Consider the following 25,473-nt stretch of genomic DNA (forward strand, 5'->3'; position numbering starts at 1 on the left):
GCTGCGGTTCTACAAATTTCCTTCAGGATCAGCCCCATTAAAGTCAGTGAAACTTGTTTGTTTATGAGTGTCAGACCTGCCTTTCCTGAAGAAAGGTGGCTTTCATCACTGTAGAAGACAAAATCTAGTAAAATAGAGTAATATGCACATTCAGATTTTTGCTGTTGCTTTGTTTCTCGTTGTCAAGTCACAGCTGACTTATGGCAACTCTGTAGGGTTTTCGAGACAAGAGCCATTCAGCAGTCTCTGCCTAGTGACCCTGGACTTCTGGTGGTCTCCCATCCAGATAATGACCAGGGCCAATCCTGGCCCATCCAGATCAGGTGTGGTACGTACAGGGTGGTTTTTTTGTAGCAGGAACTCCTTTGCATATTAGGCTACACCCCCCTGATGGAGCCAAGCCTCCAAGAGCTTACAGGGTTCTTCTTACAGGCCCTACTGTAAGCTCTTAGAGGATTGGCTACATCAGGGGGTTGAAGCCTAATATGCAAAAAGAGTTCCTGCTACAAAAAAAGCCCTGGGTACGTGCACGCACATAGGGAAGCCCTGTTCAGAAGCACCAGCTCTGAACATTGCATCATTCTCTTCACATTAAAAATAAGGTCTGACATCCAACCAAAGAAGTTTTTGCCCCAGAACAGCTAATGCAAATTTATGCATATTTTACCAATTAATATTTGTTTCCTTGATCAGATGACAGCCCTACTTCTCTGTTTTAGTTTAGATTAGAAAGTAGCTTCCCAAATACATTATTGGCAGCTGAAAAAAAACTTAATCAGGTAGCAAATTTATGCCACCGTTGATGTGGGGAACTTTTTAAATGTCTTGTGATGTCCATGACCCCATACATGTATTCTCTGGCTGGTTTTTAGGATGCACAAGATGAACATATGAAGCTGCTTTATACTGAATCAGACCCCTGGTCCATCAAAGTCAGTATTGTCTTCTCAGACTGGCAGCGGCTCTCCAGGGTCTCAAGCTGAGGTTTTTCACACCTCTTTGCCTGGACCCTTTTTGGGGAGATGCCAAGGATTGAACCTGGGACCTTCTGCTTACCAAGCAGATGCTCTACCACTGAGCCACTGTTCCTCCTCTCCCAACACTCGCTCAGAATAGTAGCGGCTGAATGGCAGGTCAGCTTTGGTCTAGAACAGGGGTGGGGAACCTCCATCCTGAGGGCTGTATACGGCACTTGAGGTCACTTGGTGTGGCCCTCAGGGATTGCTGGACCGAACTGAGCTTGTGGCAGCCTTCTTGGGGCCTGGCTGGCCAGCGAGGATCGTGGGGCCCAGCCGTGCTGTGCAGCAGCCTCCCCAGGGCCAGGCAGGGATCACAGAGCCCAAATGTACTGTGCGGCAGCCTCCTTGGGGGCTGGCTGGCCGGTCAGAATTGCTGCAGGGCCTGGAAAAGTTACTGTTACAATTCAGTTTGCACTTGATTATCCCAGATGGTGTGACGTAATATGCTAATGAGTGTGTGACCTAATATGATATTAGGGGATGTTGTCTAATATGCTACTGAGTTCCTGCTGGACTTTTTCTATGTATTTGCCTAGGGTGGCGGGCCAGCTGTGTGTGTGTGTGTGTGTGTGCCAGATTAGGCTCTCCCCACATGACTTCAAATGGAAAGACAATTATTTGCATTAATTTTGCTGGTCTGAATCATTCTCCCTCAGCGGAGCACTGTTTTTTAAGTTGATATTTTTTATGGCCCGTGAATGATGTTATAAATATCCATATGGCCCTTGGCAGAAAAAAGGTTCCCCACCCCTGGTCTACAAAAAAAGCACCCTAAAAGTTGAGGACTCAACTTGGTGTGCATCCTGGTTTTTCTGTTTGTGTATTTAAGAGCTTTGTTGTATCGTCAAGCTTCTGCTTTGCTCAGCTTCTTGTGTGCCTATGCAGATGTTATGGTTGTGTTCTCCTGCAGAAATATCCTTTTGTCTGATATATTTTTGTCATCTCTCTGTCTCCAGCATAACAGTGAACATGAGAGAGACTTGTAGCAATGTTTCTAGCATGAGAGCCGCTACCCATTGATCTTAACAATTTGGAAGGTTGTCACCTCACAACATTTGGAGGAAGTGTGTGCATCAAGTGTTTCTAGTGGTCTCAGGGATCTTAGCAGGAGATACCAGACCAAAACTTGAGGAAGACTTCAGGGAGTGACCATGGGGAATTCAGTTCTTTGTGGCAGCTGTCCTGTATCTCTGGCTTCTCTTACCTGGCTTCAGTCTTCCATGCTACATAGTTCTCAGGCCTAGTACTGTGTCAAATATTTGTTTTGTCTGCAGTGATTTAAGGGGGGAGGGGGGTTGGTGTTGGCGGGGGGGGGGGGTGGCAGCTTTGGCTGAGGTATCATTAACTGCAAGAGGCAAGCTACGCAGTCTCTCTTGCACATCCTCTGTCCTTATTTGGTGCTCTTTGCAGAGCGAGGGTGGCAGTGCTGGGCTGGATGAAACTTGGTTGATACGTTCAGCAAATCCCTGACGGGCCCACAAAGGATGCTGCTTCAGAGCTGACTCGTGCAGCCACATTTCTATATATATTTTTTTCCTTTCAGTTGTATGTTGAGATGCATGTTTAAAAATGCATGAGATATAATTTTTTACATCAAATTACATGCTTAGATTTCTAGCTCTCCTCTGGCAGGCTGTAACTTAGCTCTATCCTGGGGCCTTGTTGGAGGTTTTATACTTAGTAATACTATCTGCTTAGATTGTTTTTCTTGCCTGGCCCCTGCCGTCTCTTCCATTCCTTCCTGCCATTATGTTAGTATTCGCATTTGCAGCTTATGGAAACCAGTGGGACAGGATACTCACAACTTAAGGTGCATTGTATTTTCTGTAGAAAAGAGTAAGTGTCCAGTAGCACCTTAAAGACTAACAAAATTGGTGGCAGGGTATGCAGTTTCGTGAGTCACTGCTCGCTGTATCTGAAGAAGTGAGCGGCGACTCACAAAAGCTAATACCCAGCCACCAATTTTGTTAGTCTTTAAGGTGCTATCGGACTCTGGTTTTTTTGTATTGCTACAGACAAACATAGCTACCCATCTTGTTGTATTTCCTGGTTACTGCAAACTTTTGTTGGATTGGGGGGCTCTGTCTTCTGGACCCCTCTCAACAGCATCCCTATGTTCTCTCTCTGTTTCTGTATCTCCTACCTCTCATCCTGACCCAGCTCCTCTAATCTCCATTCCCCAGGACTTTTCCCACACCTACATTTAACAGACATCAAAACAGGTCATATAGAAAGGGATAACACTTTTTGAAAGCAGATGCTGTGGAAGGGAACATCTCATGAGAAGATAGAGGACGATGTGGGGAGTGTGCGCTGCAGAAGGGAGGGTAACTTTGAGGATGGGGTTGGGTGGAGTAATCAGATTTACAGCAGAACATAGGAGTGAGTGGGAGTGGTCTTCTCCGCAGGGGGCACTGTTTTGACCAGCATGAGGCTACTGTCCTTTACTTGAATTGGGCAGATTGCAGCCATAAACCTGGAACAAGCACCTGCATGGCCCTTTTTCTACTCCTTAACTGATCAGGTATAGCAGAGCAGTCTTCTGTTTACTGTGCCCATAAGGGGTGGTATGCTTGTCTTCCAATTACAGCTGTATGAGTTTTTGGAAAAGTCAGTTTGTTTTTTAGTACTTGGTTACAATGCCAAATCAAAGTTGCATGGTGGGCCAGGTGTAGCTAGCATGCATGCCTTCCTTGCTGCATTTCCTTCCTTGTAAGTTCAGTAACCTGTGGAATAGTCAGTCATGATTTAAAGTTACAGTGCAGGTGAGGTGTGTAGTTCAGTAACCTGTGGAATAGTCAGTCATGATTTAAAGTTACAGTGCAGGTGAGGTGTGTAGTTCAGTAACCTGTGGAATAGTCAGTCATGATTTAAAGTTACAGTGCAAGTGAGGTGTGTATCGGTCAACACAGCAGTGTAATGACGACTGGGTAAGTCATCCAGTGAATGCCATGGAACTGCATAATGCTTCAATATAAACTGCTATTTAACCATCTTACGTTATTGTTGGGTGATTTCTCCTTAGCCACAGACTGGGCCCCCTTGCTCAGAGTGATGCCTAATTCTCTGTCGTCTGAAAATGCTGAGGCTTATACTGGACCAAGAACGCACCTTTTTGTCTCTCTGGAGAACTGCACTAAGTGGGTCTTTTGTCTATGGAAGAATCTGCTCTGGTCCCCGTCCCCCCGTCCCCCAATGCGATTGTTGCAACTGTTGGTAGTCATAGACCTTGCCAAGGCAGAAACCAGCTGCTGGCTTCAGAATTTTGTTTAGAATTCCCGTCTATGTGAATCATTAGTGTATGTTAGGTGGGGAAAAGGGTGGAGGAGCTGGAGGCACGGCCGAGAAAATTTTGCTGTTGTTGGGTAGCAAGCGTTGCTCTCAAGAAGAGGAAAAAAGTATGTCCATCTCACATTTGATACAGACCTGCCTACAAAGTTCAATGATTGTACAGTTTTGGTTTATTTTGGATCTGTATTACTCATCTCATGCAATAAAATGTTTCCAACTGATTTGCACTTTTCTAGCCCTTTTATTGTGATCTCACAGATCATAGCATCCTTTGTATTGGGTGGGAAACAGCAGTCAAGGAGGCAGGTCTCATCTCTGGATCCTCCCCACCCCCCCTCCAAACTAGGATAAGGTGTAGGTAAGTGTTGAGGATGCTACTCAGAAGTGGGCGTGGATGGTTCAGGAATCTGTGTAGAAGGTGATGGAGAAAATGTAACTTGGGAACAGAAGTAGAAAAGCAAAAGCCTCATTTTTTATTCACAAAATGCTTAAGGCATTAAGTTTTGACCAGGCAGTGTTGTGATACTTAAAAAGAGTGCAACTTGATTCCTGCTTTATTCAACTGCTTCAGACCAACACGGCTGCCCACCTGGATCTATTTAAAAAGAGAGAGAGTTCAGTCCCAATTCCGACAATCCAAATTCTGAGCCAAGAAAAGCTGGGTTCTGCATCCTGTGTAGAAATATCCAATTTTAACAAATTTCACATAACTGAATTGGCATGATTTCATTCATTTATTCACTTCATTGATATGCCGCCTTTCTCCTCAGTAGGAACTCAGAGCTGCTTACATCATTCTTCTCTCCTTCATTTTATCCTCATGACAAACCTGTAAGGTGTGTGCCTGGGTGTCTGACCCAAAGTCCCCTAGCAAGCTTTCATGGCAGAGTGGGAATTCAAACCTGGGTCTCCCTGATCTTGGTCTGGCTGTCTTATCACTGTGCCTTACTGACTCTCGTGATTTATTCTGCAGTTTTAGTGTTTTGCAATCCTGACGGTGTCAGTCATGACAAGAGGGACATAGGCACCAAATTACTGGATATCTCATACAAGTATTCATGTAGCTTAAGAACTCCCAGCATGCTTTGCACATGCACGGACACACCGTTCATAACCCTGAGGGCTAGAAATACGCTGTGTTTTCACTGAATGTGCCCAGAATCTTTTTGTGCTTTTTCCTTGATCCCATAAGACTTGCAATATAGACAGCATTGGCAGAAAGAGTCCAGTAGCTGTGGCTTCAACAAAACTGCATTCACGGTTGCACTACATGCTGTAAATGGGTTCCTGTCCCAGGATACAGCCTTGACCTTTGAGCAGAAATCTCCAAGTCTTTTAGTGAGGGTGGAACGTAATCTGTTGACTTCCAGTATTGGATGTATACGTTCTTGTCATTGCATCTTGTAACACCCCCTCCCCCTTCCATCAACTATAGATGATCTTTCTTAACAGTGCTTTGCTACTTGAAAGTGCTAGGGTGCTTTTCAGTCCCTATGAATATGTATATGTGGCACAAAATGTTTGTGGAGAGAGAGAGAGAGAGAGGCTTTGTCCTCTGACATTGACCAATTCTTCCCTTAGGAAAACTAAGTATCTAGGCCAGTAACCCAAATCAGCAGAGCACTTCAATCAAAAGATACAGGCTCCTCCCTACATATGGATGGAGCCCCAGTGGCAGCTTATGAGATTTGATGATAGAAAGGGAAACCACCTCCTGTTGACTGCCTCCCCAGTTTTTAGAAATTGTCTTGCTCTGAGTAAAGTTGGAAGAGCCTTGTGAGCAGCCTGCCTTTCAACTTCCATTGCTTTTAGCTGAGTTAGTCCCTCCCATCATCAGTTGCCCCCACAGGATTGCTTGCCAGCATGGTCCAAGTTGGGTTGTTTCCATGTTCTCCCAGCAGCCCCTTGAGAGCACCAAACAGCTGATTTCCAGAATTCATGGGACTTGCCTGGGGAACAGCCATGCAGCATGAGTGGCTATGGGGGGGGGGGGCAGCAGATGGAACCACCCCCTGCCTTTTCCTCCACTGGCTAAAAAGGCGTAGCTGACCTAAGAGACTTGCCCGTCTTTGCTGGATCTGGCTGGTGTTTGTGTGGCTTTTGTTTGTGCAGAACCCCAACCCCAGTTTCAGGATAAACCTTTAACCACAACCATGGTTCCTTCAAACCCCCCTCCCCGCGAAACCTTTCATCTCCACAAACTTATTATGCCAAGTTATATTGCTGCTATACAGCAGTTGCCTGTTAAAAGCCAAGACTGAAGAAGATGCTTATCTGGAAATTATCCTGAAACTCGGAACATAGTGGTGCTTTCCTGTTTCGAAAAACTGGTGGCTGTTCTTTCCAGCTGGAGGAAGCCTTGGAAAACCTGTAGCCTTGCCAGTGCAAACATCTAACTCCCTGCCATTTTTGTGAAAGATTTCAGGAGAGGGTTTGGGGGGCGAGGGAGTAAACATGCCGCTGGCTTACCTGTCCTGTAGAAAGTCTCCAAAGAAGGTGCATCCAATACAGATCAGGAAGCCTAAGCCCCACCCTCACCGCCACCCCCATCTGCACTTTATTCTTTTTTTCCTCACAGGTAACAGACAGACTCCTATTTCCCATGCATGGAAATGTGAGTACATACGAATAGATGGCCACCATCCAACTTGTCACTGGTAATTAGGTTTTATTCATGTTAAATATATTGTTAAACCCACCCACCCCCCAAATGTAAAAGTGTAATTGCTGATTTCCTAGCCTTTTGTTGCCTGTTTGCCTAACAGTAGCAATGGCTAGAAATGTTCCCTGCAAATAACAAAATCACTGCTAGCCAAAGCAGTAGTCTTAGCCATTGGCAAGGCATTTTGGAAATTCATATGCTGGCTGTTTTGGATCCAGTAATGGACCAATTCAGCTGACTCTCTCAGAACAATGTGGACAAGATCCTGAGAGCCATAAAGTTTGCCACCTACTTCCTGGACGCGTGTCCGTCATAGTTGGTGAGGGCCAGCGGTGAGAGAATACTGAGACCACTCTTTAAGAAACCATCTCTGGATCCCACAGATCCATCCACCTACCACCCAGTTTTGAACCTTCCCAGACAAAGTAGCTGAGAGAGTGGTAGCTGATTCCTGGATGACACATCAGTTCTTGACCCATTCCAGTTTGGCTTCTACCCTGGTGATGGGATGGAGACATCTTTGGTTGCCCCTTCAAATGACCTACATAGACACCTGGATCAAGGTGGGTCAGCGCTGCTGGGTCTTCTTGATCTCACAGCAGCATTTGACATGGTTGATTATGACCTAGTGACCCACTACTTTTCTGACGTGGGGCTTGTGGGATAGCCGTGAAATGATTTGTCTCATTCCTTCACAGTCGGGGACAAAGGGTGATTGTAGGGGAGAGGGTTTCACCACAGTACCCTTTGCAATCCTCTCCACAATTTTATTTAACTCTGAGCCTGTTTTCGGGAATGGCAGAATAGAAATCTAAATAAATATCTATACGCAGCCCCTCGCCCTACTGATATGTACACTGATGACACCCAGCTATATCTGTTAATGGATGGCCGGCCAAACACTGCCCCAGATATTTTAACTGAGGGCTTGGAGGCCATGGTTGGCTGGTTGAAATAGAGTTGACTGAAATAAAACCAAAGACGGAGGTCCTGTGGCTGAATAGGGGAGGACCAAGGTTGGGGGGGCCAGCTCCCAACTCTTGACAATGTATTATTAACGCAAGTGTCAGATGTGAGGAGTCCTGGTGTGATGCCTCCTTTTCAATGGAGGCCCAACTCACAAATGTTGCCAAACTGACATTTCTTCATCTACGCCAGGTCAGGCAACTGATCTCCTTCCTGTCTCACCCTGATTTAGCCACAATGATCCATGCAACTGTCACCTCCAGATTAATCTAATGTAACACCCTACGCAGGATTACCCTTGAGGCTGACCCAGAAGTTACAACTGGTCCGGAACATGGTGGTGTGTCTCTTTACAGGAACATCATCTAGAGCCCATATACAACCGGTGCTCTACCAACTGCACTGGCTTGAAGTTGAATACTGGATGAGATTCAAGGTTTGTTTTTGACCTTCAGAGTCCTACATGGTCTGGGACCAGCATATCTTCGGGACCGTCTTTCCTGGTGTGGCCCTCAAAGAGCATTGCACTTAATGAATAATAATCTGATGGATCCTGGCCCAAAATGCATCCGTCTGGCCTCAACTCGATCTAGGGCCTTCTCCACTTTAGCCCCAGCCTGGTGGAACATTCTTCTACAACATGAGATTCAGGCCCTGTTGGACAATGCTGTTCTGCATGGCCTGCAGGACCAAAATGTTCCACCAGGTATATGGCTGAGGCAACTAGCTTCTTGATTGGCTCCCTCCTTCTATCTCTCCAGCCACCAACTCAGTCTTAATATCAGTTTTAATGTCTACAAAACACATGATGCCCAATCCTTCCCTTGAGAGCTTGGAAATTGTGCCATCTGTTTGATCAGTAATTGTATTGGAATGAATTTGAATTATTGTATTTATTGTTTTAACCATTGTTATCCACTCTGATCCCTGCTGTGCAGGGGAGGGTGAGCAAGGAATCTAAATAAATAAATGTATAGCATTGAACATCATACATTTCTGACCAGGAATAGGATCCAGTCGGTGTCACTGGGGCTATGAAAAGGCATGTATTACAGCATATTTTTTTTAAAAAAGAATCTGTGTTCTTGCATTCTGGAAGCCGAAATCTATCCTGAAGTCTAGCAAAGTTCAAGCCAATTCAGGGAAAATAATTTATCATACCCAATTAGAACACTTTCCCCCTCTAGAATGTCGCAGGTAATGATGTCTCCAAGCAAATGTGTACACAAAATACAACTGTGTAAGAAGGCTGAAGTTTTTAGATCAGATCTGATTGGTGCTGTCCAAGGTGCTAGGCAGGAAAGCAGCTCTGCTTTCCTCCTCCTTTGTGGAGCCATTGCTTCGGTCCCCACGATGAGGCCGCCAGCTTCTTCCTGTAGCCAGAGTGCAGAGGCTGCAAAAGTGAGCCTCTTTGCTAGTTTTAAGAGATAACAGATTGCTTCCCAAACTGCAATAAGAGCTTCTTGGACATGGAATTTAAAGTAAGGGTAAACACTTAACGTTGCTTTATAAGAAAACATATACAGTGAGCCACAAGTAATTTCCAGAGCCATATTTTTTTTTAGTGGCTGACCATTTTGATTTTATATAGGTTTTTCCATGTCCTGATATAGAAGTTACAAAATGCTGGGAAGTTTCTTGCTGCAGGCATCAGAGTGAAGAGCTGATGCAGCATTTAAATCTAAGGAGTTGTTTAAAGCTGAGTTTAAAATGGAGGTCTGGAATTTACGAGGATAAAATACAGCGTTGTGTTGCTATATAGTTTTGATAAGCTTTCCTTGATCTGGCCTTTTGTCCTGAATCAACTTCAAAGTCTAAAGAAGAAAGATGAATGAAATAGGTTCCCCACCCCACCCAGAGTGTTCTTGCTCCTTTCTCTTTGGGTGGGGGTGGGGGGGAGACCAAAAAACACCAAGGAAAACAACCACCACACACTCTACTACAACAGATTTCTATACTGCCTCCCACAACCAACATGAACTTCTTTAGAAACAGTCAAGGTGTAGACCAGGGGTGGCCAAACTGTGGCTCGGGAGCCACATGTGGCTCTTTCACACATATTGTATGGCTCTTAAAACCACCACTGCCCTATTGGCCACCTTGGAGAAGGCATTTATCTCTTTAAGCCACTTCTCCAAGCCAAGCCAGCTGGTGGCTTGGAGAATGCATTTAAAGTTAAAGTTGCTTTTTTTCACCTCTCCCTCACTCCTCTCTACTTTGCCTTCCTTCCTTCCTGCTCTCAAACATCTGATGGTGACGTCTTGTGGCTCTCAAACATCTGACATTTATTCTATATGGCTCTTACATTAAGCAAGTTTGGCCCCCCGTGGTGTGGACTGTCTTCAGTGATTAGTTCTCAAGGTTTATCAAACCATCAGTACATTAAATCCATTTATGTCTTTCCAGTTGGAATAACTTGGATCTGTCAGTCATCATCAGCGCATGCCCACATTCTCCTTATGTGCTCCTGAATATATGTATTCTCTGGGCATGTTATAAATAGTTCCATGCATTGCATGTATAACCGCCTGTCTCTGTGTGTGGTGTCTGTACAGATGGAGAGTTTGCAGATTAAAATTTTGAGGTTTTTAATACACGTTTTGTTCTGCTCATTTTTGCAAGTCAGTTTCCCAGTGAGTCGAATAGTTTTTATGCTAAACGTTATCCCAAAAGGCACCCCGAAACAAATGTTTCATGTACCCTGGTGGATTTCAAGATCACTCTCCGCCAGGGGATTTCAGTTTCTTGTTCTGCCAGTCTGCACGCATGAACTCCTCAAGGGAGCTAATTGCTGCTGAAAAGCTTCCCAAGGAGTTTGCGAGGTCCCCGACACAGACTTCCAGAACAAATAATACTCCCAAAGGGAAGAGAACTGAAAATAACATTCAGCTTGATATTAACTATTTGGGGTAGTTTTTGAGGTTTTTCTCCTTTATTGGTGAACCCCTCCCCCCCTTTGTCTTGGTATGTTAAATGCTCTCCTGTGAATAGGCATGCTTGTAGAGGGGTTCAAAAGTGTTATGCTGCTCTGTGTTATCATGAAAGATTTTATAGCAAAGGCTGCATTTTTTCTGCAGTTATGTCTTTCCTGTAAAATTTGAAGGTCAGGCTTTTGGATGCACGAATGACACCCAGAAACTAAAAGGATGGTTGTGCCAAGAAAACATCCAGCTGGAATTGAGAGAGGCAGGTTCAGATCCCCACTTCGCCACGGATCTCCCTGAGCAACCTTGGGCCAGCCACCTCTCTTGACTCAGCCCACCTAATGGTGGGAGTGGAGATAACATGGAGAAGGCAAGATCCACATATGCCACCCTGCACTCCTTGGAGGAAGGGGTGTGATAAAAGTGCAATAAGGGCTACAGTGTGCCCTCTCCCATAGAAAGAGACATATTAGTCAGTGCTGTAGTCTCATTTCTCATTTGGATAAAATGTTTACATTTCTTTGGGTCATCTGCATGCTGCATGATTGGTTCCTCATAATAAACTGAATGAAAGCAAAGAGACTGAAATTCAGCGGTAAGTGCAGAGGTAAGAAAAGGCCACAGATTATTCTTGGGTTGGACGTTTAACCATTTAGAGTTTTGGTCAGATCATGGTTTCTGTTAATTCTGTAATTATTTATTTAGTTGGATGTAGTTTGTTTGATGTTTTGTAAGGTTTTTTAAAATGTTGTAAGCTGCCCAGAGCCCGCTTACAGGATAGGGCAGGGTATGAATCGAAAAATTAAATTACTAAAATAATCAAGCATTTTTAAAACAATAGCTTCATTTAAAACCAGAGTTGCCTTAATAATCAACTGGCTTGATAGGTATGCTAATTACAGAATGTCAAACCATTTATATATAAATATAAGTTACAAGTTTTTTTTCAGTGTTAGATATAAGGCTGCTATAAATGTGAGTAGTTCCTGAGCAGGAGAACTTTTGGCTTCTCTTCCAGGGCACCAAGAGCAACCCAAAGTCAGAATATCCTGTTATAATATAAAAGCTGAAATTAAAGGATTAGGAACAGCAACTAGTTAAAAAAAATGTACTTGGCATTATATGCTGATACAGCAGACACTCAGGTGGGGGTGGGGAGAGGACCACTGCTGTATCCATGCAGAGCTATGAGCAATCAGCCTTTATCCCTGCCCTTGACAATAAATGACATCCTAGTGAAATAAGTAAAGCCAGGTACCTGGAATATATGGCAATATTTGATGGTAGCCAAATAACAGAGAGGTAGCCAGCTTGAGGTTGACTCAGCCTTCCATCCTTCCGAGGTGGGTAAAATGAGTACCCAGGTTGCTGGGGGAAAGTGTAGATGACTGGGGAAGGCAATGGCAAGAAGTCTACCGTGAAAACATCGTAAAAGCAACATCACCCCAGAGTCAGAAACAACTGACTACCTTTACCTTTTTTTTAAATAACAGAGAACAAATTGATCAGTCACAATTCCCAGCACCCACACTGTTGGCATTTGCCTTCTTTCTTTACCCTGTCCTCTCCTTTACCCGAATGAATGTCTGAAAGGAAGCTTGGTTCAAAACCCTAACCCCCCCTCCCACATGCCAGTGTGCCAGTACTGTGATTATGGACCTGCCAATGGGTAAACATTGTTGCTAGCTAGTTTTATGCAACAGCTTTTAAAAAAAATTGGATTGGGGGTACCTGATTGTGAACAGAAGACGGTCTCTGAAATGCTTTTAATGGTGGGAAGGGAAAGGATGCAAAAACACATGGAAGACGCCATATCCGATTTCAGTGGCGGCTCCTCTTCACTAGATAGGTCTGTAGGGAGACCTTTTTGGCTGTGTCCCTTTGATGGATCACTTGACAGATCAACTCAGGTTTATTTCATCTAAATGCTTTATCTGGCATGCGCATCCCCCCCCCCCTTGCTGTTAGGTGATTTTTGAATTGCTTTCGAAAAGATTACATGGATAAATACAGCATTGTCGTCCTTAATAGAAACCTGTGCTGTGAGGTCGGTGGGCTGCAAGATCTGTAACAGTGCCGTTGACAGTGAAGTATAGCCTTATCGAAAGCCGAATTCATAAGAGGCTGCTCCGGGACACTCCACCCCTGTCCTTCTGTGTATCCTGACAATGTTATCTGTCCTCTCAGTGCAGAGTATCAAATGTCTGTCACGAGTATAGAAATTAATTTAATGTCACCTGAAGACATGCAATTAATCTTTTGGAGGTTTTCATAATACCTTTACAGAAAGAGTTGCCAGTTTGGCGGATTTGGATTTTGGGGTTTAGTTGAAGATAAGGAAAATTAATTTTTCATCAGGGTTAATACAAGCTAGCCGGGCCACAAAGGCTGAAGAGAGATGGTTGGGGAATTTGTCAAGTGTTGTCACTCTGGAATAATGCTGCTTAACGTCTGATAGGTGTAATCAAGAGTTGAGATTTCTATAGGAGGGGATTAATCAATTTGCCCGCTGCAGAATGCAAGTGAGCGATATCCCTCGTTCGTGAGGTTTTAAGAATTAAAGTAAGATTTGATCTGTCAAATTGCAGGAAGCTCTGACACTATCAGTGGGCAGGGTTTTTTTTTTTAATATAATCACGACATCCTCAAAGCATTTGTTATAAATAAATTTGTCTGGGAAAATATTGGTGGCAAACAAACTTTGTCTTCATTGTGAAGCTGTCAGGAGGGCCGTAGTGGAGGGCACAGCTTACAAAACTCTGGCATCCCTCTATTGGTCTTGCTACCATAAAGTAATTTTTTTACAGGTGTTCTCTTAAATTTCTGGTGATAAGGACCAGAGTTCCCTCTAGGAGAGCCAGTTTGGTGTAGTGGTTAAGTGTGCAGACTCTTATCTGGGAGCACCAGGTTTGATTCCCCACTCCTCCACTTGCACCTGCTGGAATGGCCCTGGGTCAGCCATAGCCCTGGCAGAGGTTGTCCTTGAAAGGGCAGCTGCTGGGAGAGTCCTATCAGCCCCACCCACCTCAGAGGGTGTCTGTTGTGGGGGAGGAAGGTAAAGGAGATTGTGAGCCGCTCTGAGACTCTTCGGAGTGGAGGGCGGGATATAAATCCAATATCTTCTTCTTCTAAGCTGCAGAGTCTTGTGAGCAAAAATTCTACTTTGTGAACTACTGGCATTAAAGTTGTGAGCTTCTGCATAAATGAGTGTGCTCTGGGGTCATGAGCTTCTGCATAAATGAGTGTGCTCTGGGGTCATCCTTCCTGAGCTAAGACAAAAATGTGTGAGCTGGAGGCTAAAAATCTGTGACCTGGCTCACGCTAACTCAGTTTAGAGGGAACTCTGATAAGGACACACTTCTGCAACCCCAAAAAAGGACTGAAGTAGAGACAGTTGAAAGTGAATGAAACATTTGGTGTGACTCAGCACAGTAGGGCCTTCAAGATGAACAATTAGGATTACGTCAGATCCAAGGGGATAACATCTAAAGATGAAATGCCAAAGAGCTAGCTAGCCATCTTAGTCCAAAGCAACTAAAACAGTTTTATAGAATCATAAAGACAAACACGTGGCATAAGCTTTTATGAGCTATGGCCTGCTTTGGGTGCATGGATTGGTAACCTCATTTGACAGGACATTTGCGTGCATGTGCTTTTGCTGTCTCTTACTTGTGAATGCACTTAAACATCTTCTGGTTCCTGGGAGTTAGTAAGGGCTTATTCTTTGGTATGAAATGAGATCTGATCTTGTCAGATCTCAGAAGTTAAGCAAGGTCAGCCCTGGTTAGTACTTGGATTGGAGACCAGACCACAGAGGAAGTCCAGGGTTGCTACGCATAGGCAGGCGATGGCAAGCCACCTCTGAATGTCTGTTGCCTTGAAACCCCTGTGGTGTCAGCATGTGTTGGCTGCAACTTGATGGCCAAAAAGTGCACTATAACGATGGGGCGGACAAATATATATTTTTAACTTCCTCCTTTAAATCTGTTGGCTCTTTTGTCTACAGATCAACAGTTTCAAGTTTTGATGTGGCCAGGGCTTTTTTCATTTCGCTTTTCACTTGCAGTAGGTCAGCTTCCTCATGTGTATAATCCTACCCCTTGGTTATCACTTGGCATACAAAGACTATCAACAACAAAAAAGTTGAAGTGTGATTTGCAAGTGTGCCATTAACTTGCAGTGAGGGCGTGGGTGTGCTTTATTGTTTCAAAGTTTGAGGATCAGCAGATCTCCCAAAGCATTTCACGAGCGTAACTTGCTGGCTGGTTAGTAGCTCCATTCCGAGTCTTGCTTCCTCAGCAGAAGTGTTGAGGTTGGAACATGCCTACCGCTGGGAGCTCAGCTTTAGAAACCATGCGTGATGCTCACATTGCAGGCAGAGACTGCACGCTGAATGCTCCAGCAGAAATATTTTACTATACGAGGTAAAAAGTCTTTGAAAAGGCAAACCTGGCAGAAGCTGAATTCTGCTAGCTCTTGGTCCCACGGCAGCATTAAATGTGCATTGACATTATTTTTAGAACTGTTTGTGTCTCTTTAGGATGCAAAAATCTAGGCTTGCATTTTAACCTTCAAATGTCCCTCCTAAACAATTCATTGGGAGAATTGCCTAATATTGGTCAGTAGATTTCTGTGAATAATTTGGCCACATTGGTGGAATCTGCTGCTAGGGGCCAGAATCGATGCAGGAGAAGAGGGTGGATTTACATGTTGCATAAAGAATGTAAGCACCCTGCTGTATCGTACTAGCAGTCCATCTGGTCCAGCATCCTGTTCCCCCTCCCCAATGGTGAACTAAATTCTTGGGCTCCAAGCACAGCATGAAGACCAGAGCCTAGTACTGCTGAATTTCCCCCTTTCTTTTTAGTATTCAGGGCCATATCACCTCTGAACGTGGAGGCTTCATTGAACTACCGTGGTTCAGAGCAGTCAGTAGACCTCTTTCTCTGAATTTTGTTTGTCTTCCTTCAGAGCTAGTAGCTGCTACAGCATCACATGGTGGTATGTGTGGCATTTTGTAGACTCCTGAACAGCATGTAATTGTCTTCTTCAGGGGGGTGAGAACATTGGCCTTTCTCATCCAGAGGGGCCTCCCCACCGGCTCCAGCAGCCAGCTGAGCAGAGACATCAGCCAGTGCGGAAAGTTACATTGACAAAGGGGACAGTCCAACAACCGCATCAGCACCAGCCCCATCAACACCCGCTGGCACAAATTCACTCAACAGTTCCTCAGGGGCTGAAAAACATCCAGGGGATTCATCCAACTAAAAAGGTGATTGAGATTTGTACTAGTGCTGCGCTGTTTGCTTGGGGGAAAAAATAGCCAGAAATAGCTACCTCTGGTTGTCCACAAGTTGATTTGAGAAGCAGTTGAGGGGGAGGTTTTCCAAGGATGGCATATAAAGTGTTAGGTACTTGCTGGCTTGTCATTTTGAAGTTAGCATGGATCACTGACACCTGAAATGTGTGGATCCATGCCAGTGGTTCTATAGACAGCTTATAAAATGTGCAGTTCACATTTTATAAGTTGTCCACTGCAATGGTAAAGAAATGCCCAGAATCATCAGTTCCTCTGTTTTTCAGAAGTTGACATGTGTTTTGTACCTCAGAAAATTGCCCTCTTCCTTTAAGGCCAGTGGAACCTCTGAAATCGGCAGGTGGGGGGGAGGGGAAGGGATACTTCTCCAGAAGCCTCTGTGGGATTCTGAACTGAGGAATACTCCCTCTAAGCTGTGGAGTTTTGTGAGCAAAAATTCTACTTTGTGAGCCACTGGCATTAAAGTTGTGAGCTACTGCAGAAATTAGTGTGCTTTGGGGCCATTTTTCCTGAGCTAAAACAAAAATGTGTGAGCTGGAGGCTAAAAAAATTGAGCTAACTCACACTAACTAGCTTAGAGGGAACACTTGTGGGGACAACCAACCAGCCAGCAGGCAAAGCTAAATATCCTCAGGGAGGCAACAGAATAATCACTTTCTCTTGTGACATTGTTATTGCAGTTCCCACATAGCTGCACGTTTGCAGCCAGTGAGGAAATTTGAGCGTTTAACAAAGGCGTTCTAAACATGTGGGCCTTTAAAATTTGCCAGCAGTGACGTGACACCTTTTTATCGCCCTCTGCTTTCATCATCTCCTTCTAAGTGAATTACTAACTTTCCCGTTGCTTGTCAGGATGAGTTAGGGGAGACAGCCAGGAAATCAACAATGCAACTCACTTTTGTTCTGTTGTCGGCAGGTCATTATGCACGGGAGAGGCAGAGGCATTGCGGGCCAGATGGGCCGAGGCCGCTTGATGCCGAATAAACAGAATCTGCGAGTGGTGGAGTGCAGACCGCAGCCCTGCGTCGTGTCAGTTGAAGGGCTTTCTTCGTCAACTACCAACGTCCAACTGAAAAACCTGCTGATGTCAGTAGGACCCATTCAGGTAGATCACCCTGGGCTTCCGTTACTTGTGCCAGAAATCTTTCATCCTACAAAGCTCACTGTAACAACTAGGAAAAGCATTTGGGAGTGGCGTGAGAGGGGGAATGTGAGTGGTTAACTACATGTATTTAATGGTGTTTTCCCCTCCTGGTTGTGTCTGAAAGGAAAAAATTTCTAGATCAAAGAACTGACATTCAGCGGTGATGCAGGAAAACAGAGCAGAGGATTAATGTGTCTTGCAGTTGCCTCTCCTCACTGCTCCAGAATTTCTCTTCTGAGAGTCAGTTTGGTGTAATGGTTAAGTGTGCAGACTGTTATCTGGGAGAACCGGGTTTGATTCCCCACTCCTCCACTTGCACTTGCTGGAATGGCCTTGGATCAGCCATAGCTCTGGCAGGTGTTGTCCTTGAAAGGGCAGCTTCTGTGAGAGCCCTCTCCAGCCCCACCCACCTCACAGGGTGTCTGTTGTGGGGGAGGAAGAGAAAGGAGATTGTGAGCCTCTCTTGAGATTCAGAGTGGAGGGCGGGATATAAATCCAATATCTTCTTCCTCTTACAGCTCCTGTCACAAAAAACACAGGGTGCTCCTGAGGAAGCGCAGAGGAATTTTTTTTTTTAAAAAGCACCTAGAAAAATAATGTGTAAACCCACAGAGAAGAATGTGTTGTTAGATGGAATTGGGAGAGGGTTTGGTGGTGTTCCTCGCAAACAGTTTATGACTTTTGTCTTATCCACATGAGCAAGAATGATTATTATAAGATTCTCTTTCTCCTGCCACTCCCAGTGTGTTGAGTTGAGGCTTGTAGAAAGTGCAGTCATTTGCCCATGGTGTATCCTCAGGCCATGGGCAATGCAACTTCTAGAGCAAGTGTGGGGGATTAGTAATGATCCTCCCATTTCAGATGGTTGCCTGTATGCCATGAGGGGGCAGAAATGAAAGAGTTTGAATTGAGGCGTGCTTATGGGGTGAGATCTCCTCCCATCAGTAAAATCTTCAGGATTTGGAATTCAGCAGCGTTTTAAAAGTGGGGAAGGGAGGCTTATGGAGTGTGGCTCTTCCTACTTTTAGAGCTTGGAAATGTAAGGTTCCACTTATCCCAGGATATTATTCTGCCCATCTTTTTTCCTGCACCAAGCTCTGAAAAGGAATGATTGTTGCACTCTCTAGATGTTAGAAAGGCTTTATTATTTTACCTTACAAGAACCCTGGGGTTCTGCAGGGATAGAGCACTGTTTATATGTTTCACTGGTCCTAATACAGGAAAGAGTGCTTCAACTTAAAAGACTTTTTCCTAGTGGATTATCTGCTATGGTGCAGCCAGGTTGCCATGCCCACTTAATATTCATGCCCATTCTACGAGAGCTGTAGCTTCTTTGGCAGCTTTCTTCAATGGATTACCATTGATGGAGATCTGCCAAGCTGCTACTTGGTCATCAGCAGACATGTTCATGTCCCACTACGCTTTGGGTCTGCAGGCAAGGCAAGAAGCTCGAGTGGGAAAGGCAGTGCATTATTCATGGTTCAAGTGAGGAGAGCGTGCCCCACCAGCCTGGTAAGTAGCTCGCGATGATCCCTATGTGAGACTGCACAGAAGACGGATGATGAAAACAAAGTTGCACTCACCTGTAACTATTGTTCATTTAGTATCTTCTGTGCAGGCACACATACACGCCCTTCTGCCCCACTGCATGCTCTGGCTTTGACAGTGCTAGAGGTACTGAGGGTGGGGCCACTGCTGTGCAGGTCACTGCGTAGGAACAGGTTTCTGACTCCAGCGTACAGCACCTCCTGGAGGCTTTCAGCTGTAAAAAACCTGTCTGATGGCCGGTCAGCTCACGCACAGTCTTCCCATGTGTGCCTGCACAGATGATAAACAGTAGTTACAGGTAAGTGCAGCTTTGTTTTTCTTGTCTTTTCTTGGTTTCTGCAGAAGGATACCATGAAGTATAAGAATATTTTGCCTGGTGTCTCTCTCTTTTACAGTCTGTAAAAGCCTAAGGCAGATAGGATTCATAGAACTCGTGGACTAAGCTCTTGTATATCTAGGTTTTGTTTTTTTAAAAAGTTATTTATATTTTAAATGAGTGATGTTTTAAAAGCACCAACTTAAAAGATTCTTTTTATGGCTCTGGGATAGGGAGGCTGAATGAAGGTCCTGTTTTTTTTAGCACATCCCACATAGCCTTCTTAAAGTAATGGTATTGCCTAATGCTGGCTTACAGTAATTTCAAGTGTGTGCTGAGATCTAACTTTAAAAGCTTGTAGGTAAACAAAAATAAGACGAAATAACAAAACAGGGGAATCATATAGCACATGAATCAAACTGTTATGTTTTCACCACTTTTATCTGCTAAGATCTCTTTGATCTTCATATAGGGCCGCTCCTAAAGACAGAATTGAGTTGCTGTGATCATCTTCATCCTCATGTCTTCATCTTTTCATTCGCTCCTTGTTGCTGTCCAAATCAGCATCAACAACCTTGTCCGGTAACCCGATATTTCCCTTTGCAAATTGCACAGGAAAGTGCACTGCTGGTCCTTTGTAGGCTCCTGCCAGCAAAGGCCAAAGTTACCCAGTGAAGTAGAGAAGCCTCTTAAAAACAAAGTGCACACAAACTCTTGTAGAGGAAGAGCCCATGTAGTAAAGAGCACTTTGGAGAGTTGCATTCAACTTCCAAATCCATATGCAGAGTGATTTCAAGCTTTTTTTTACATGCGTGGTTCTAGGAAATTATGCATTGTTATGCATGCAGAAGATATGTATGTGTTTTAGGAAGTGATAAAAATGTGAGTAGCATGGTCATTGATTGAGTTTGAAGTTTCTTTAGAAGAAGGGAAAGTTGAGTTTGCTGTTATCACTGCAACTAAGACATGCAGACTTAACTCCATTTTATATGTTTTCCTAGCACCTGTACTTGGACTCCCCAAAGCAGTCGCTGGTGAAGTAAGTTATTAGGATCATAATCATGAGTAATAAGGAGATTTAATGTCATCATCTTAAATATTTTTTCTCTGAATTTCCTTGCCACACAAAAGGCCCTCTTCACTTACGCAGCTGCTGGTTTTCCATTTGATTCTGCATGCTTACCGCTCAGCAGGGTCCCATGGAAAAGCAGTGGAATTTTTTCCAGTTTGTAAGTAGAATATATAGCGGAAAAAAATGTATGTTAGAATAATATTCCTTTCTCCTAAACCAGGGGTCCCCAGTCTTTTTGCTAATGTGGGCACCTCTGAAAATTTGGCACAGAGTGATGGTCACAATCACGGGTGGTTGCCACAAGAGGCAGAGCCTGCTGCAAAATCACCTCTACAGTGGGTGGAGCCACACTCAAAAACAGGAAGCTCAGGCGCTGGGGAGGAAGTAACTTTAAAAAGACTCAAGGAAAAAAGAGAGTGTAGTACCAGCATTCTAGTGGCAGCTGCTGCTGAAATGTTATTGGATTCTGCACAGCCATCTCCACTGCATCAGATCTCCACTGGCCATTCAGAAGCCCTGCTGGGCAAGAACCCCCCTTGTCCCACCCACTTTACTAAAACATTGGTGGAGGGCCCCAGGCAAAGTATTGGTGGGCGCCATGTTGGGAACCCCATCCTATATAAATGTAGACTTGAATTTAAATTCATTTGAGACGTAAAACAAATATTTAATGTAGCGTGTTCCTTAGTAAATATAAATTCAGATTCACTTATGTTTCTTAACTACTGTGTTTCAGTGCAAGCGCAGATATGTTTTAATTTGTGTTTGATGCCACTGAGAGCCCTGGCATTCAAGGTCCCAAAAATAAGATTTTCAAAACCTTGACACCAGTTGCGGGTCGCGTGCAAACAGCCGTGATCCAAAGTTGAGGTTGGCTACAAATCATGAAAGTGCCTTCTCACGTTTGCTTTATTCCCGTGGGAAAGTTGACTTGCTGGCTTAATCCTTTCCAGGGCTTTTTTTTGTAGCAGGAACTTCTTTGCATATCAGGCCACGCACCCTGAAGTAGCCAATCCTCCAAGAGCTTACAGCAGGCCCTGTAGGAAGAGCCCTGTAAGCTCCAGGGGGATTGGCTACATCAGGGGTGTGTGGCCTCATATGCAAAGAAGTTCCTGCTACAAAAAAAGCCCTGATCATTTCCAAAACGATTAATGTGGTATAGTTAAAAGTTTTGTGGACTGTCGCCCTGAGAAAATGGTGCTGTGGCTAAACCCAGCTGCTTCTTCTTTTTCTCCCAATTGGCTCTCACAGGAGGCTGGAGGCGAAAACATTGGGAGAAAGCCCAGCAGTAGTTGAGAGAGAAGCACCTAACTTGGTTGTGGTGAGGATCAGTTATTAGCAGCAGGGCCGAAGAAGTTTCAGGAGAGGGAGAGTGCCAGTGGCACAGGAGGAAGTCGCTGCACGCTGCAGATGGGGCATGACCCCGCCCCGTAGTCTCTCTTGTCCCTTGCGTTGAGACTGATGGACATTTGAACTTGCCTTGCCCCTCAGGGTTGAGGAAATTATTTGCAATTAGTTCCCTGTTTGGCGGGAGAAGATTTGTTCCTGTTGTTAAATGCAAACAGCATCTTTTTTTGTAAAGTTTTCCTGTATACAGTGGCTAGATCTGGCTTTACAAAGTGTTATTTAGTTAAACTGGTTAACAGCTGACGATGGGGTGGACCTAGCAGGTTAAAGAAGGCTGTTCATAAAAACAGAGCAGAGCCACATGACAAAGGACGAGGAGAGCACAGACTTTTAGCAACCATCTTGTCCAGACCAACATCCTGGGAGTTAGATGCTATCATCCCTGTATGGCTGTTGTCATACTGCTGCATGGCACACCTTTGTGTATTCACTTTATGTTTAAAAATGCTAACATTCACAGCTTAAAAGCTGCAGATGTGTTTGTTATATATTTTTTTTTCCTTTTTAAAAATCCAGTGTTGCATTCACACTGCCAAAGCCATCTTGCTTTTTTGAGAGGCAATGCAGAAACCTCCAGCCCAAGACTGGTTCTGACTAGTCTGATGAAGGCTTTAAAAAGAGCAACTTCAAGAATGCCTAGAAGCGGCTTTTCTGAGAATTGGAAGCCAGTAGTTTCCACTTTGTTCTGTACTCAGTATGAAAAGATAGTTGAGAATGGTTTGACAGACAGGTTTCACATTTCCTCTTTCCCATATTCATCTCTGATGGTGAAATTTTCCATGCCCATTTTTGTTAAATGCAAAAATGGGGACACTTAAGAAATGCTGGAAAAGGTGAAAGGGGCCTTTTCATTCGTCTTCACAGAGCAATCAAACGAAAACATTTGGATACTGTTGTATTCTGTGTTTAAACACTAAAAAATTATGATATGCAGGATCTGGTTCACAGGTTTCGAAATTCTTTCTATGGGGAATTCTTGCCAGTGATTTCCATGATTTCGTTTTCATTGAAAAATGTATTTTGTAAACCTGTTTAAGGATCATTTACAAATAACTTGTTATATACTGGATGGATCCTGATTATCTTTCCTGTATCTCCCTCAAGGCTTTTTTTTAATCAGGAACTCCTTTGCATATTAGGCCACACATCCCTGATGTAGCCAATCCTCCTGGATATAACAGTAGGCCCTGTTCTAAGAGCCCTGTAAGCTCTTGGAGGATTGGCTACATCAGGGTGTGTGGCCTAATATGCAAAGGAGTTCCTGCTATAAAAAAAGCCCTGCCCCTCGCCCTCAGCAGTCACATCTAACTGTGGGAAACTTAATTCCCATTGACAGTTGTGAGAGCTGCATGTAGTAGCCACACAGCTGGAGGGAGGTGATGGCGGGGAGAAGGAAGGGAGAGAACTTGCCCCCTTCTCCCTCTTTTTGTTAAGAGATCTGCACTAGTGGGGAGAGCAATTGTTTCCCCACTTTGACCCCTTGAGCTACATAGCTGTTAGTTCTCATGGGTCTTGTGACACCCAGGAATCATCCTTCCCAGGATCAAATGGGACTTCTGGGAGGAAGGGAGCACAAGGAAGGATCCACGACTATCAGTATGTTCTGCGAAAATGGTCATAAGATCCAGCCCTGCGTAGGGCGCGCTCACTGTTTCAAAAATAAGCACATGTCGATTGTGGTGGAACACTTACCATGTAATAATAGATGTGGGTATACTTTTAGTTTAAGTGATAGCGCTTAGAAGTGACTGAAAATGTATCTTTGTATCGAATGAATGCCTACCATTAACTGACACTAAGCAGATGTGAAACAGAATTTTTTGTAGCTCTAAAACTGGTGGCAGTGAACCAGATGTTCAGGTAGCCTAACTGATGGTTGGGATACAGGAAGCTTCAGTCTGTTATCACTTAAACTAATCAGGCAAACCCAGCCTTCCACAAATGAGCGGAATGTTAGCAGTAGGGCTCAGGGCTCAACCAAGGCTTACGCACTACAGTCACTGCCAAGAAAGTTGATTGAAAAATAGACTATTGGTTAGCTTAGTGTTAGTGTTCTGCATTACTTCTGAGCGATAGGCTAAAATTATGTTGAAGGACTAATTGTGATACTAAGAAAGTGTATGTTCTGTACGTAATATATTTTTTTCGAGTAAACTTTATGTAAGTTATTTTTATGTAGTTTTATTTTTCTGTAATAAAAATTCTATCACTTTATGGTCCATATGTTGCGCCTTGCAATAAAAAGTACAATAACCGCACCTGGTCATGGCTGCTGTTCCTTGGGGAGGGGGCTGTGGTTCAGCGGTTAGAGTATCTGGCTGGTGTATAGAAAGTCCCAGGCTCAATCCCTGACATCTCCAGAAAAGAGGATCAGGTTGTAGGTGAGGGGAGAGAGCTCTGCCTGAGACCCTGGAGAGCCCCTGCCAGCCTGAGTAGATGGTACTGACTGTGATGCCCCATTGGGCCAATTCAGTCTAAGGCAGCTTTGTTGTCTTCATATTAATCAACCTACCATTCAGATCTTATTTATTAGACTTATATCTCACCCTCCCCGCCAAAGCAGGCTCGGGGCAGCTTACGTATCAATAAAACCAGTTAAAACAGATATAGAAAAGAATACATTAAAAACACTAAGATATTACAGGTGCTGTAACAAGGATCTTAAAACAATGGCGGATAGTTGCCTATCCATTCCATATCTCATTTCAGCTATTACACCCAGATGTTCCGTTAAAAAATCATAGGATCAGGCCTGTGCTTCAAGGTGGTTCAGATCACTTCATTCAGGGTTGCAGTCTCCAATCTTAGCCATCAAAGGCTTGGTGGAAGAACACTTTTTTTTTTCTTTTTAATGATGAATGATGGTAACCCTTAGCATGCTCATGTTTTCCGTTGATTGTAGTTCTACTTTGATTTCATGTATTCTAGCCAGACCCTCTCCATTACATCCATAGTAAAGAGCTCCATACTCAGGGTAAGAAGTCCCAGGAGTTTTCTTTTTGAACAGGTTAAAGCAACGAGCAGTTGGGCGGCTTCATTGCACTAATACTGTAGTCTGCTAAGGACAAGTAGGTAAAACAGTAGTATTAGGGCTTTTGTTGAAGGAAGCAAGAGTTGCTGCTAAGGCAGATTTGGGGGCAGAGTTTGAAAAATCTTGCACAGAAGGAAAATAGCTGTTCAGCAAGTGGTAGCCCAAGAGTTCTGCAGCAGTTCTTCTCACACTTATACGATCATGGAGTTGGAAGGGTCCAGAGAGGCCATCTAGTCCATGCAGGATAAGCCTAGAGCATGGGTGGCCGAACTGGCTCGGGAGCCACAAGTGCTGGTTCTTGAAGCCCCCACCGCTCCATCAGCCATCTTGGGTAGGGCATTTCTGTTTAAATAAGTTCTCCAAACCAAGTCAGCTGGTGGCTTGGAGAATGCATTTAAAGTTGCTTTCTTTCCACCTCTCTCTACCCTGTCCCTCCCCCCTCTATTAGTCTTCCTTCCTCTGACATTTGTTCTTTGTGGCTCTTATGTTAAGCAAGTTTGGCCACCGCTGGCCTAGAGCCTCCCTGACAAATGTTTATCCAGCTGCTGCCAGTGAGAATAAAAGCACTGATAACTGTCTTTCAAGAGAAGAGTCATTGTTTGATATGTAACATCTGGATAGGCTCTACAGGTGACAAGAATAGTTCAGCACCTCTCTAGACAGCTGATTTCACAGATGAGTGGCTCTTACTATAAGTCCCCCCCACCCTCATATCCAGCTAGTACCTCTCCACACATGATTTAAACCCTTTACTACATGTTACTTCTTCTTGCAGA

General features: G+C 44.2%; 1 protein-coding gene across 1 annotated transcript in view; it reads left to right on the forward strand.

The window, feature by feature from the left end:
• LOC132578176 (RNA-binding protein 33-like) overlaps nucleotides 1–25,473 on the forward strand; it is a 108,366-nt gene that overhangs the window by 77,199 nt on the left and 5,694 nt on the right. The window contains exons 16-17 of the mRNA XM_060248049.1: nucleotides 15,916–16,134; nucleotides 17,096–17,284. Of these exons, the coding sequence (XP_060104032.1) occupies nucleotides 15,916–16,134; nucleotides 17,096–17,284 (408 nt within the window). The remainder of the gene's footprint in view (nucleotides 1–15,915; nucleotides 16,135–17,095; nucleotides 17,285–25,473) is intronic.

Source organism: Heteronotia binoei, chromosome 10 (genome assembly GCF_032191835.1).
Source record: "Heteronotia binoei isolate CCM8104 ecotype False Entrance Well chromosome 10, APGP_CSIRO_Hbin_v1, whole genome shotgun sequence".
Classification (NCBI taxonomy): Eukaryota; Metazoa; Chordata; class Lepidosauria; order Squamata; family Gekkonidae; genus Heteronotia; species Heteronotia binoei.